The following is a 13,915-nucleotide window of genomic DNA, read 5'->3' on the forward strand; positions in this document are numbered from 1 at the left end:
TTAAAAATGTGTGGAGCAATTTTCTTGTAACGCAATAGGGCTATACGCTGCCTTTTAAATGTACCTCTAATACTTTTCTAGGAAGGCATGGCATATTATTCCTTGCAGTTGACAGCAAAACCAATGCCATCCACTTGTACTGTGAGCACTATACATAACACGGCCTGGTCTAAACATACGTTCAGGAAAGACATCCAACTAATCAAGACTCACTAAAAGCATAATCAGATACTATTTCTTGCCACCAATAAAGCTATGACAATAACAACCATAGGGTTGGATGTTGGGGTAATCCTCAGGAGGCTGGACCTTGTCTCTTGGATGTTGGGTGACCTCTGCCTACTACCTTCACTCCCACCATCAATTTAGGGGCTAACTTCTTGCTATTAACCCCCCTAAAAGTTTAAGACACATGTCACAAGCTCTCAACTTTCTTTTATGCTTTCAACAGCCAGGAGTTCCCTTTACAGGCATTCAATACATTGATTTCAGTTCAGTTTTAAACAAGGTGTTAAATCTCACATTAACAGGAAATACAAGCTGTTGCACCATTAAATACATATCTGTTATCGCAGAAACTAAAGGGCTATTTAATGCTGTAGTGTGCTAACCAGGGGAGGACTGACAACTCATGGGGCCCCCGGGCAATAGGGGATCATGGTCCTGTGTCCTTGCCCAAACTCATAAAAGCCTATGAAAAAGGTACCAGGGGCATCTCATGGGGCCCCCTACTGACCCCGGGCCCTCGGGCAGTGCCCGAGTTTCCAAATGGTCAGTCCGCCCCTGGTGCTAACGATCCAACAATACTGTTACAACATACCATATTATAGCAATTGAAATATACATTTCCATTACAATTAAAACCAGGATTGTATTTTCATTATCAGTGGTCCTGATTCAGGTAAAGAATATGTTATCCCAACATTTCATATTCTTGATATGTACCTGCTGTACCGTGTGCTGGTCTGAAAAGTATCCTGTTCTTTTTGTATTGTTTCCTTTGTGTGAAACCCTTGGTGTTCCTGCCAATCCCTCTGCTTTCCTATTAAAAACTGACCACACTAAGCATGAGAACACAGCTAGATTAGTTGTATGGCTGTGCTGTGAATTCAGCCTGCTCTCCTTCAATGATTAGACATGTGCTGTCATGCCCCACCCCCTTTCCCCGGTAACTCCCCCACACATAACCATTCACTAGGAAGATTGGTGTATTGCTGTTTCTCCTCCCCTAGCTCTCTGAGCTCCTTATGTAGTTGAGAACAGAGGGTATGTGATCATTTATACATTAGGAAACAAAAAGATATGTTTAATGTTTTATATGTATACACACAAGTTTTGCATTTGATTTCTATTTTAACATGAATAGGTTGTTTTACAAGGTGAGGGTTCACATACACTTTAAAATATAATCTTGACCACCAATGGTGAAATAATTTTACTGGCAACATTTAACTAATCCAAACTGTTCACACAAAGCCATCACACCTCAAAGAAAGGTTTCAAAAGAAAGAAATTCAGCTTTGGAAGTCTGGGAATGCACAAGTTGTGTTGTTGCAGCAACAATGAGGACCTGGCCCGGATGGCACTAATATGCAGGGTGGCAGTCTGAAACCTTTTATTATACATAGGAATGTCACAAACTCATTGTGTGGTTGGCTTGGTACCTCCTAAAGCCCACTGCATATGTTAGTTTTGAGAAATCTGGCCCTAGCTCCACTAATGATTTAAACACCCACAATGATATGACACAGCTCCTTTTGGCATTAAGATGAACTCTGAAATTTGAGGTGACTCTTAACCACTTGCCGCCCAGCCACCGCATATAAACGGCGGCAGGGCGGCACTCGTAGGCAAAAGCACGTTTTAAAACGGCCGCCTTCAAAACAGGTAGGGGGCGCGCGAGGCGCGCGCCCGCCCTACCTGTCCCGCGGGTGTCAGCAGCGGGTGTCAGCAGCGGGTGTCAGCCGCCGGGTCACGGCCGGTTTTTACCGGACGTTTTCCCGAGATTGACGGTGATCGCTGACGCAGAGCAGGGCTGCATTGTTTACACACAGCCCTGTTCTATGTCAGTTCTCTGACAGCTTGTGAGAAGCTGCAGAGTTTCTCTCCCTCTCAGCTCCCCCCTCCCTCCCCCCATCCAGTACACACCCCCGCCCCCTAGTAAAACACTCCCCTTACACAGCAAATTCTAAAAATGTTAACCCCTTCCTCCCCAGTGACATTAGTACAGTTTCAGTGGTTTTTTTTTCACTGATCACTGTATTGGTGTCACTGGGGATGTCAGTGACCCCAAGTCAGTTCCCCCCCCAGTGTCAAAATGTCCGCCGCAGTCCAGCAGCCCTGCCATAAGTCGCTGGTCGCCGCCATATGTCGCTGATCGGCGCTATTATTAGTATAAATAAAAATTAAAAATTCCAAATTAAAAAATTCCAGTATCTTTCCCGCCATTTTTAAAAGCTATAACGTTCACGTAAACCAATTAATTTACACGTATTGGGATTATTTTTTAGCAAAGACATGTTGCAGAATGCATTTTGGCAGAAATTTATGACTAAATTTGATTTTTGCATTTTTTTTTTACTGGACATGTTTTATAGCAAAAAGTCCAAAATATTGTTTTTTTGAGCACAAACACTTCTGTGCATTTTACTTTCCATTTCTGTGCAATACTCACAGAAATGGAAAGTAAAATTGCATAAAAACCACAAGATGCCACAGCAAGGGGCATGGTTAGCTTGGCTAGCATAGCTCTGAGGAAGAAAGTACGCCGCTGAAACGCATCAGCTTGTCAGTCTAGCTGGGTTGCATGGACACACTCAATTCCCTTTGCTGTGGCATCTTTTCGTTTTTATGTGATTTTACTTTCCATTTCTATGAATATCCATATGGCATCTATGTTTTGTGAACAATAAATTGCTGGTAATGCACTATGCGTTTGCGCCCTCCTGTTTATTCTTTTGTAGTTTTCAGAAGACTTCCCCAGTTGAGGAGTGCAGCATCTACTACACATTTCTAGTGAAGTTCATGATCCATTGTATATCATACATTATCTGTGGTCATCTTCCTCTTTGGTAGACCTCTGAGCGCTGAGTTTTTTATAAGTGTTAATTTGTGTAGTGTGTGTTGCTTTTTACTAAAAATCTAATCGTTTTTTCTCCCTGCTTTGCAGGGAGAAGAAAAAGAGAAATTGTCCCCTCTATTGTTGATTTTCAACACAGGGCTCTGGGCTGTGATTGAACACAGTTGATCAGCAGGTCCCAGCCCAAATAATTGGATGGGACCTGCTGACAAACTCCTGCTATGTACAATCACAGCGGGAGTCGGAGGCATATGCCCTGTGCCCAGAAGAGGCCAGCGAGGCACAAGTGCATCTCTTTGCCTGTACAGGCCACCAATCTGCAGTACATTGTGGGTGGGCGGCCCTGAAGTGGATATGATCATACAGTTCCTAACATTCTTTATTAATATGGTCTGATATAAAATAGTATGGCTGACCATTTTCTAACATCCGTGTCCATTCCTTTACAATAGGTAGAGTGCTGAGTGTAGATATAATTTCCTCTTAGTAGAAAAATATAAAGTCTGATCTAGGATTTTATAGCAAAGTAGTAATTATTTATTCACCTAATTATAGGAGAACCTCTGTTAAACCTTTGTGAAGCGAGCAAAAACACAAGAAATAATTTATTGAGCTTGATAGATTGCAGGCTACCCAGGATTCCTACTGAATATCAACCACTGGAGTTTCTTTCTTATTTATTTATATCCTTTTTTTTTTCTTAGCTGTGTAATGATCGTTCGGAAGTGATTTAAGGAATGTCTATGCTTACTAACCTTCTGTAGCCTACAGCTCCATTCTTGGACTTGTAGATTTATTTTGTTGCTCTTAATTCTCCCCAGCTATATAATGCCATGTATCGGTGATAACGTTACACTTTTCAAAATTGTGAGATTATGTTTTTCGCATAATCAATGGCTGATAATATTAATTATAGGGCTATAATATCAATATATGAGTTTTATTATGTTGAATAAAATTGAAAAGTGGATTTAAAAAAAAAAAACATTTTATGTTTTTATATGTGTGAATGTTTTATCTACCTTTATTTTATATTGTTGTTTATTGCAACTACGCTTTGCAGTTGTAAAAGCAGTCTTCACATGTGAAGGCTGCATTTGTTTTAGCAGATTTTTTTTTTCACTTGATGATCCTATTAATAAAATCCTTAATTCCTAGAGTAACAGTGCTCATTTTATCTAGGAGCAACATTGTCATCCTAGGATAGGACATTTATTAAGAGTAAGCTGCTGAACATATTTCCCTCTCCTTGTCTCAATAACATGGGAGAGATGCTTTCTGTATTCCAACGAGAAAGAGCTGGGAACATTGCTAATTCATTAGAGTGTAGCACTGGCAGAAAGCACATGAAGTTACAAGCTCAGAAGAATTTTTTTTTTTGCTCTTAACCAACACTCGTAAAGCATTCCATCAGATGGAACCTGCTGTGATGTCATTGCATAACTGGACGTTCACTGGAGGCCATCTTCCCTACTGGCCGGATAGTCTATGTATACACACAATTGCTATCTTTTCACATGTGAGTGTTTTACCATTTTAATAAAACATTTTTGGAAGGTTTTACACTATGCTGGATTCTATACTTCATTCTTTATATGAATCTGATGGATGGATGGATGGATGAGTAAGAGACTTCCAGTGTGGAGGTACATGCTGATTCAAGCACATCTTCTGGGGACCATACTAGAGGAGACCTCCATGAGATTACTATGTTGAAGATTTCCATGACCTTTCTTTAACCAGATGGTAATGGTTATTTGGTAAGCCTGCATGGTGTTTTTCAGTAGAGGCCCTTTCTAATTATCCTCATGATACCTTCTCTTAAGTCAATTTTTGGGTGTGGCCACATTTTTTCACTTCTTGTTCTTGGACATTTGTGGTTCTTTTTTCACACTGGGACTTTCATTAATGAATTTATGTTATTTTTATTTATATATATTATTAGAACATAATATAACAGTGAATATGCTACAATATAGTTGAAAATTTCCCTACAATTCAAGTGAAAATAATAATGAATATACCACAATATAATTGAAAAAGCTCCCCTACAGTTCAAGTGAAATCAAATCCCAAAAATTGTCCAAAATATCAAAAAGGAAACACCAATATGTCCATCCAGTGTAAACAAGATGAAATAAGTGTGTTCAAAGAAAAAAATTTGAACTGTAGGGGAGCTTTTTCAATTATATTGTGGTATATTCATTATTATTTTCACTTGAATTGTAGGGAAATTTTCAACTATATTGTAGCATATTCATTGTTATATTATTTTTACACCTTCGGGGGTGAAGGTGGTGATTGTGCTGTGGGGGAGTTGAATTTGAGTTTGAATTTATTTATTTAGGAAGTGGTATTCATTTAAATTATTTGAACATATTTGTTCTTCTGTACCTGGTCATTTTATGTATGCTTATATTGTTATTTGAAACAGTGCAACACATTTTTGTATTCTACACACCTTTTAGCCTATTAATGAAAACCTTCACTATGCAGCTATATTTATCCACTGTTTCTGAACACCAAAGACAAGAATAATACCTTCTCCCCATCCAGTGGTTTTTGCTTATAAGTAGTTATAAATTTTATCAAAAAAGGTTGTATTTATAGAACAGACCACTCTGACACAATATATTCTATGACAAATATAGTTTAGCATAACATTTGATGCTTTAATGGGACCCATCCATAATTTTCAAGAGGTATAAAGAGAAGATGATGAAGGATTGTGTATACAGCTAACAGTGTACAGAGTCACGCTCACAAATCACAAATCAGACAGCCTATAGTGCAGATTAATGGGATGTATGTACTATTTAAGAACTTGGCAGCTTATTTAATGTGAGCATTTACCTTTCTTAGTCGAATGACTCCATCCTGTGTCTGGGAATCTGTAACGATTTCAAACATGTCCTTCCCATCACCATCAATGATATCGAAGTTTGATTTAGCATTTTCTCCGATGTCTCGGTCATTCGCCTTCACTCGTCCAATCGAGTCACCGATAGCGATGTCCTCTGGCACTATAAACTGATACTGACCTTACAAATAAGGGAGAGAAATATTACAACTAAAGTTAATGCAGTTACCACCAAAACCAACTTTATTCTACCAAGAATTTTCCACAGTTTGCAAAGTAATCTAAAATGAGCTTCTTATCATATACAAGTATTATGTTAAAATCTCCTACCATATAAAAATGTTAAATTGACAGTGAAGATTCACCACAACTCAAGCAATTTTCTCAAGCAAGGCTATTTTCAGATGATGAAGGGGTAAGGACAAACATCCCATGGATGTGGACCTCAAACAATTTTTAATTTCTCCCAAAACAAAAAAAGTGAACCAATACCAAATACTACAAGTTTCTTTCACAAAGCTAACACAGTGGAATAAGGGTTCTTACTTTAAAAAATAAAGTTATTTCCAGTTAAGTCCAATTATTGAAAATTACAATCACGTGACTGAAATAAAGAGACATAGACTTCTAAAGCTAGATATTATGTGATGCACAAAATTAAAAACTTCTATTACCTCCCCTGACTGAGCCAAATCCACCTTTATCTCACATGCTTCCTTTCCCAGACACTGCAGCTTACAGTAGGCAGTGCTGACTATCCAGAAAACAGTAGGTGGGACTAGGTGTGATCAGGTGCTGACGGACAAGCTACAGGCTTGTGATCCAGCAGTTACAATTTCTAGGCACACCCCTAGCAATTTATTCATCCTAATGTAGTGCACAAATGCACAGCTTACATGACAGTGATAACTTTGCTCTGAATTCAAGAGCAGTGAAGCATCATTGCCACATAATTACAGGGGGAGGCATTGGGTGGATTTCACTTGCAGGATCAACAGATGTTGACTAAGAGAAATTCAATTACTCATGTATTATCTTTCATCTTGACTTTTTCAATGCCCTCCTTGTTGGTCTACCCTTACACAGGACATCCCCTTTGTAGTCTATCAGGGATGTTGCCGCCATACCCATCCACCATACCAACCATTCAGTGCCTGTTGCCCCTCTTTGCCAATCCCTCCAGTGGCTCACCCAGCAAATACAATTCAAAATACTAAATAGAACATACAAAGCTATAAACAACTCTTCCCCCAGTTAGATCCCCAACCTCATCTCATAATATCAACAAAACCATACACGCCTCTCCTCCTAAGACCTCCTGCTTACTGGCTCCCTTGTTACCTACTCCCAAACCTACCTCCAAGACTTCTCCATAGTCTCTACCATCCTCTGTAACTCCTTACCCAACTTATTTTGCTATCTCTTATCCTGTAAATGATCCCTGAAAACTCATCCCTTCAGGGAAGCTTATCCTGCCTTTACCGAACTACTTAAAAAGAAGCTCCAGTCTCCTCAAAAAATAATTAAAAATCAGCAGCTACAGTATCTGTAGCTGATGACTTTTAATATAAGGACACTCACCTGTCCAGGGATCCTTCTCACCTGAGTCAATTCTTCAATCTTAGTTAAGGGAAGTCACCAGTGAAGCCTGCGCTAGTCACTCTGTGCTTTGTAAAGGGTCCCACAGTCTTCTGGGATCTTTGATGTGTCCCAGAAGGCTGCAAGGGGGAAGGAGGAGAGGCCAAATGTTGCTGCGGCAATCTGAACAGAAGTGGGAGCAATCAGGTACCCGCTCCCCCCAAAAAGTGCCAAATATAGCAACGGAGGGGCGGGGGAATGTAAACAAGCAGAACTTCCCATTTTAGGTGAAGTTCCGCTTTACATTTTAATTTTCCCATCAACTTATCCCCATACAGTTACTACCTTTGCATCACATACTATATAAGCTCCTAAATCTCTTTTCTAGAATTGCTTTGTAACTCTACTGTCTCCCTCAAACTGTTATCGTATGTACTCTCCAGCGCCTCAGGATATGCACAGCCAAAAGGGAAGCCAAGGGTACCAGGACAGAGACAACCAAATGCTCCAGGGGTGCAGCCAAATGCTCCAGGGGTGCAGCCCTCCTCAGACGGGGAAATCAGCCACTGGATAGAGAGAAAACAGGTGGCGCACACACCTAGTGCATTATCCAAGGTTTATTGTAGGAGTGAAATAATAAAAACATACTCACAGACGAAGCATGTATCTAAAAAGCATAGAAAAATGACAATGGCCACAAAGGCAGGCAAGGTGTTCTCACTGTCAGCGTGGTCAAATGGCTGACGTGTTTCAGGGACGAATCCCTTTCCTCAGAGCTGATGACCAACCTCTGATGCTGATGTATCATTTCACCACAGGCATAAAGCACACTCCCACACCATCCCACTCAGGCATCAACAGCGAGGCTCTTACTTTCCATTCATCATACATCAGCATCAGAGGTTGGTCATCAACTGTTGCCAATATAATAATAATAATACTAATAATAATAATATTAATCTTCACTCTGCCCCATACCAGAATTTTGGATATTTGTGATGATTTCAACAAAATAGTGAGAGAATGGCAGGAATCTAAGTATAAGTGAGTAAAGGAGCTTGTAAGAGACAAAATGACAGATTCCCTTTAACTAATCTGACTGCAGTATATTAGCTGCTATGGATTAATACACTTTGCACATCAGCAGTACTTGTCTTATTGAAAAAGCCCAACTAATACAATATATAATGCATTTTGGTTAATTATTTTTCTTCTTGCTCTAAATAAAGCCTGCAGTACCACTTCCCTGGCCATCTAAAGCATGAATTACACTATACGACAATTGATAATGCACGTACCACTCGTCAGATGATACAGATGTATTCTGACCCAGCCCAGCTTCCCCGGAGCCTGATGCCAGCTAGAACAGCAGCATGTTAATTAAGCAGCTGCTGACTACAAGCCACTTGCAGCTGGCATCCTCGGCATGAACATAACGGCAGCTATATGCTGTATTCTATACAATAAAAACAAGCAATAAGGCATAAAGTATTTTCTAAACAGTCACAGATTTCACCAGTCCTCATTATGTAATTACTGCACTACGTCTTTTAGTTGTATTAAATGGAAATTGCAGCACTCTTTCTCCTTAGCGTATTTCCACTTGTTTTCACAGTTTACAATCACTCTGACTTATTTAACAGGAAACCTGTCATTCTGTTGTGGATAATGTGCTGCAAAGGGGAAGGTATTGGCTGTAAGCACTGCCTTTAGTTTCCCAGTTAAAGGTTTTAGCGCCCATTCATATCTGGTGCGTTGAGACAGCCCTAGGCAGCCTTGCCCGATGCAGTCTCAACACAAGACAAGGCAAAGAAGCCTTGTTACCCTTCATGCCAGTTCACACTTAAGCACTGAAAAAAAGTATGGCATGCTGTACTTTTTTCAGCACAAAATAGTACGACGTAATTCACCCCATTGCACTGGCCTGTAGCCAACAGAACTTAAAGGAGAAGTATGACCAAAGCTATTTTGACTATACTCCTATGCAGGGGCAGATTGACCATTTGGAAACTTGGGCACTGCCCGAGGGCCCGGGGTCAGTAGGGGGCCCCATGAGATGCCCCTGGTATCTTTTTCATAGGCTTTTTTGAGTTTGGGCAAGGACACAGGGGCCCCATGATCCCCTATTGCCCGGGGGCCCCATGAGTTGTCAGTCCGCCCCTGCTCCTATGGTTCACAAAGCCCTCTGTCGGTTGATGTCACTTATCTGGTCCAGTCTCAGGAAAGAGCCTGACTTTATGGTTGGGATCCACCCAGATACCTGGATTGGCAGCTGGCTCAGCCTCTCAGAAAACCGCTGAGAGCCTGAGCCAGCAGCTCCCTCCCCCTCTACAGCCCTGTGCTCCATTGAATGCTGGAGGGGCAGAGCAGAGAGCTCAAGACCAAGAACTGAGTGATCAGTGGTCTTTGATCACTCAGCTCTAAGGTGTACAGGCAGTGGAGGACAGATACAGTATTGGATCAATGCTGTATCCACCTAGGTGAGTATGACTATTATTCTTTTATTTGAATTCCTCAAATTCTCTTTTAATTGAATGTCATTTTATGACATTTTAATAAAGTTCAGACAAAAAAAGAAAAAAGTAATCGGTGAGATGCTCCGGGATCAACACATCGGCACTGTTCTTCCAGTGTCCATGAGTTCAGTGGTGTTACTGGTGTGAATGAGCACTTAGTACAATGTAGGAGTGAGATTTTTAAAATATATGTCTAACCATAACTTTTTTTCAGTCTTGAATGGAGTGGGAAAGGATTAGACCTTCTGTCAAGGTATTACTGGGGGTTCAGTTAGAAAAAGTTCCCCTCACTTAGGTTGATGTCACAAAGGAGATCATGAAGTTGGTGACACCTTGCCAGAATCAGGATTGCTAGGAAACTGCTTTCTGATCTCCATGGAATGGCTACCTCATTAGCCAGGCCAGTGATATGCTATTCTTTCTCTTTCTGACCCTCCATAGCTCAAAAACAGATTCAGCAGTGAGAGAGTGTAGGTCCATCTTGCTTGATTCTGCCACTGGTGATGTGTCACCAACGGCAGAGTCGCCCATGTGACATCACTTGTCTTACTGTTGTGCTGTCTCTGTGACATACTGTGTTGTCCCACTGCTGGTAACTTTTCCATCAGAGAGTGACAGAAAATCTTGAACAATGCCAACATAAATCAAATTGCTTATTTTTCAGTAAAGTAGGGGATGATGGAACACCTCTCAGCTATTTATTGTTGCCTGTATGTAAGGAGAGATTTTTCCCAATGTTAAACAATTTCCTTTATGATATATTTTAGATGATGCAACAGCAGAGGGCAGCACAGTGGTTTGTGGTTAGCTCTTTTTCCTTGCAGCACTGGGGACCTTGGTCCAAACCAAAGTCAGAACACACTTGCTTGTTCTCCCTGTGCTTGAGTGGGTTTGCTCTAGTTTCCTTCCACAAGAGTTTGGTAGGTTAATTGGGTCTTGTCTAAATTGGCCCTATTAGGTGTTTGCAAGTGTAAAAATCTCAAATGCCTCCTATGGCAGACACTGGTAACACTGGGGGTTAGTTACTAGAAGAGGAGATTAAGGGGGGATGTGATCAACATGTATAAATACATCAGTGGTTTATATAGTGAACTCGGTGTAGAGCTATTCACCCTGAGGTCATCACAGAGGACAAGGGGGCATTCTTTACGTCTGGAGGAAAAGAAATGTAATCTCCAACCACGGAAAGGTTTCTTCATAGTGAGAGCTGTGAAAATGTGGAATAGACTCCCTCAAGAGTTGGTTCTGGCCAGCTCAGTGGATTGCTTCAAAAAAGTCCTGGATTCTTTCTTAGATACACAGAATATAACTGGATACTAACATTTATAGGTAAAGTTGATCCAGGGAATATCAGATTGCCTCTTGGAGGATTAGGATGGAATGTGTTCCCTGCAGGAGCAAATTGGATAATGATTTGCTGGTTTTTTTTGCCTTCCTCTGGATCAACTGTGGGTATAGGATTATAACTTTTTTTTTTTAAATGGTTGAACTGGATGGACGTTTGTCTTTTTTCAGCCAGACCAACTATGTAACTATATATAACTATACTAAAGCTGGAGATTGCAAAATCTGGACAACTCTACATAGAACCCAATCAGCTTCCAAGTTTTATTGCAAACATTTAACTGAACAAGCTGAAGTTAGAAGCTGATTGGCTACCATGCACAGCTACACCAGTTTTAGTAAATCTTCCCTACTATGTCACAAGACCTCCTTCTCTCTAGTTCCCTGGTCTCCTCCTCCCATGCCCACCTCCAGGACTTCTCCAGGGTGTCACCCATCCTCTGGAACTCCCTACCCCAATCCATCAGACTATCACCTACTCTCCTCTCCTTTAGGTGCACCCTGAAAACCCACCTCTTCAGGGAATCCTACCCCACCCCCTGCTAATTGCCAACCTCTTCCACTCTTCCTACCACACCTTCCCCCACAGCCATTTCCTCCTGTACCACTATCCTCTCCCTCCTAGATTGTAAGCTGCAAGGAGCAGGGCCCTCGAATCCCTGGTGTATTGCATTGTATTGTTATTGAACTGTCGCATGTACTGTCTCCCATTGTAATGTACAGCGCTGAGCAAACTGTTGGCGCTATATAAATACTGTATAATAATAATATGTCAGGTGGGCAGAACAACTCCGGTATGCATTTCATTGATGGAACCACAAAAGGAAATAAACATTCTAAGGTTGTAAGTGTTAGTGTAAGTGTAATTAACCTGCAACAATTAACTGCTCTTACTTGCTTTCTTTTGTTTTGTTTAATATAACATTGAAAGCTTTGTGCTAGAGTAGCAAGCAGCTTCCTATGGTGGAACACAGAGAAGAGGAGGAGACAAGAGTGCCGGCAGGGGATCCAAGAAGAGAGGGATCAAGGCTGCTTTATGCAAAACCATTGCACAGAGCAGGTAAGTATGACATGTCTGTTATTTTCTTTAATAACCTTTACAATCATTTTAACAAATATAAAACTTTGGTGGCAAGTTAATTATTGAATCTGATTTCAAGTTTCATAAAAACTCTTTGTTGATTTTTGCTATTAGTAAAAAAAGCCTGGAGATCATTTCTTAAAACATTGTATTTCAAATATTTCCTTTTTTCTGTTCTGTATTTACAGACATGCTGTCTCGTCCAAAAAAAAAAATCCAATTAGAAAACATGCACCAATGCCCTTTAGCCAGCTCCTCGTGCGACTGAATAATGGCCCTTGTTCCTAAATCCCATAATGCACTGATGAGCAATTCCCTACTCACTCTCTTAAATCTCCTGGTGGAACCTAATTAAAGACCGTGTGTATATTCTGGTGTGAAATATTGCACTGTCCAATTAAAGAAGATTTAATGTAGCATTTCAGAGAGACAGCTATGGTCATGTCCTGGTGTAATATCAAGATGCAAAAAGTGCAAATAAGCTGCTTAAAAGTAGACTGAAGTTGCACAAATTCTCTGACTGCAATTAAAGAGCTCCAACTGTTAAAAGTGCTACTTAAAGGAGAACTCTGTTCGGCTAAAAAAAAGACATGTTGGTGATTCCTCAACCCCTCCATCCCCAATATACCATATATATTCAGGATATATTGCATATGCATATAGTCTAGAGGAGATGTGTTACAGAGGAATACTTACCATATTCCTCGATCTTATGGTAGCCAATGCCCCAATCTTCTCTGCTCCTGTCCCTACATTTGGGTGGGATGATGTACATGCACTGATATTGGCAAGATGAGAGAAGTCCCAACCGCAGAAGAGGATTAGGTTTGCGGGACCAGTTGCCACTACTGGAATAGGTGGGGTGGGATCAGGGGCGGACTGACCATTTGGAAACTCGGGCACTGCCCGAGGGCCCTGGGTCAGTAGGGGGCCCCATGAGATGCCCCTGGTACCTTTTTCATAATCTTTTTTGAGTTTGGGCAAGGACACAGGGGCCCCATGATCCCCTATTGCCCGGAGGCCCCATGAGTTGTCAGTCCGCCCCTGGGTGGGATTTTATAGTAAGCAGTCAGTAATTTTCATTATTATATCGCCCTTAAAGTGAGGAGCTGAAAATCCCTGGGTTCAGCCTGTGCAGGGATCCGCTAGTTTGGATGCCAAACTCAAACCTCATTGAAAACACTGAAAGCCCAATCTGTCAAATCAAAAAATGTCCATTGTCTGGGCTAATAGGCAAGGGGTTGTCAAAAAATAACTGGGGGGGGGGGTTGCATTGTCCACCTGTCATCAGCGCATATCAGTGAAGAAAAAAATTACATATATGCAAAATTAAAGAAACTAAGAAAAACATTTTTTTTTCCAAAATTTTTGTTTATCAAAAAATACAAAATCCCAATGGTGATTAAATACTGTCAAAAGAAAGTTCTATCTGTCACGAAAAAAATTGTCATTCAAAA

The 13,915-nt window shown here is 40.8% G+C and overlaps 1 protein-coding gene across 3 annotated transcripts in view; it reads right to left on the reverse strand.

Annotated features, from left to right (window-relative positions):
- CDH8 (cadherin 8) overlaps nt 1–13,915 on the reverse strand; it is a 632,421-nt gene that overhangs the window by 174,718 nt on the left and 443,788 nt on the right. For all 3 annotated transcript variants that reach the window (XM_089689822.1, XM_089689824.1, XM_089689823.1), the window contains exon 6: nt 5,933–6,120. In XM_089689822.1, the coding sequence (XP_089545948.1) occupies nt 5,933–6,120 (188 nt within the window). The remainder of the gene's footprint in view (nt 1–5,932; nt 6,121–13,915) is intronic.

Source organism: Staurois parvus, unplaced genomic scaffold (genome assembly GCF_062004578.1).
Source record: "Staurois parvus isolate SC_StPar_1 unplaced genomic scaffold, SC_StPar_1.0 ptg000498l, whole genome shotgun sequence".
NCBI classification, from domain to species: domain Eukaryota; kingdom Metazoa; phylum Chordata; class Amphibia; order Anura; family Ranidae; genus Staurois; species Staurois parvus.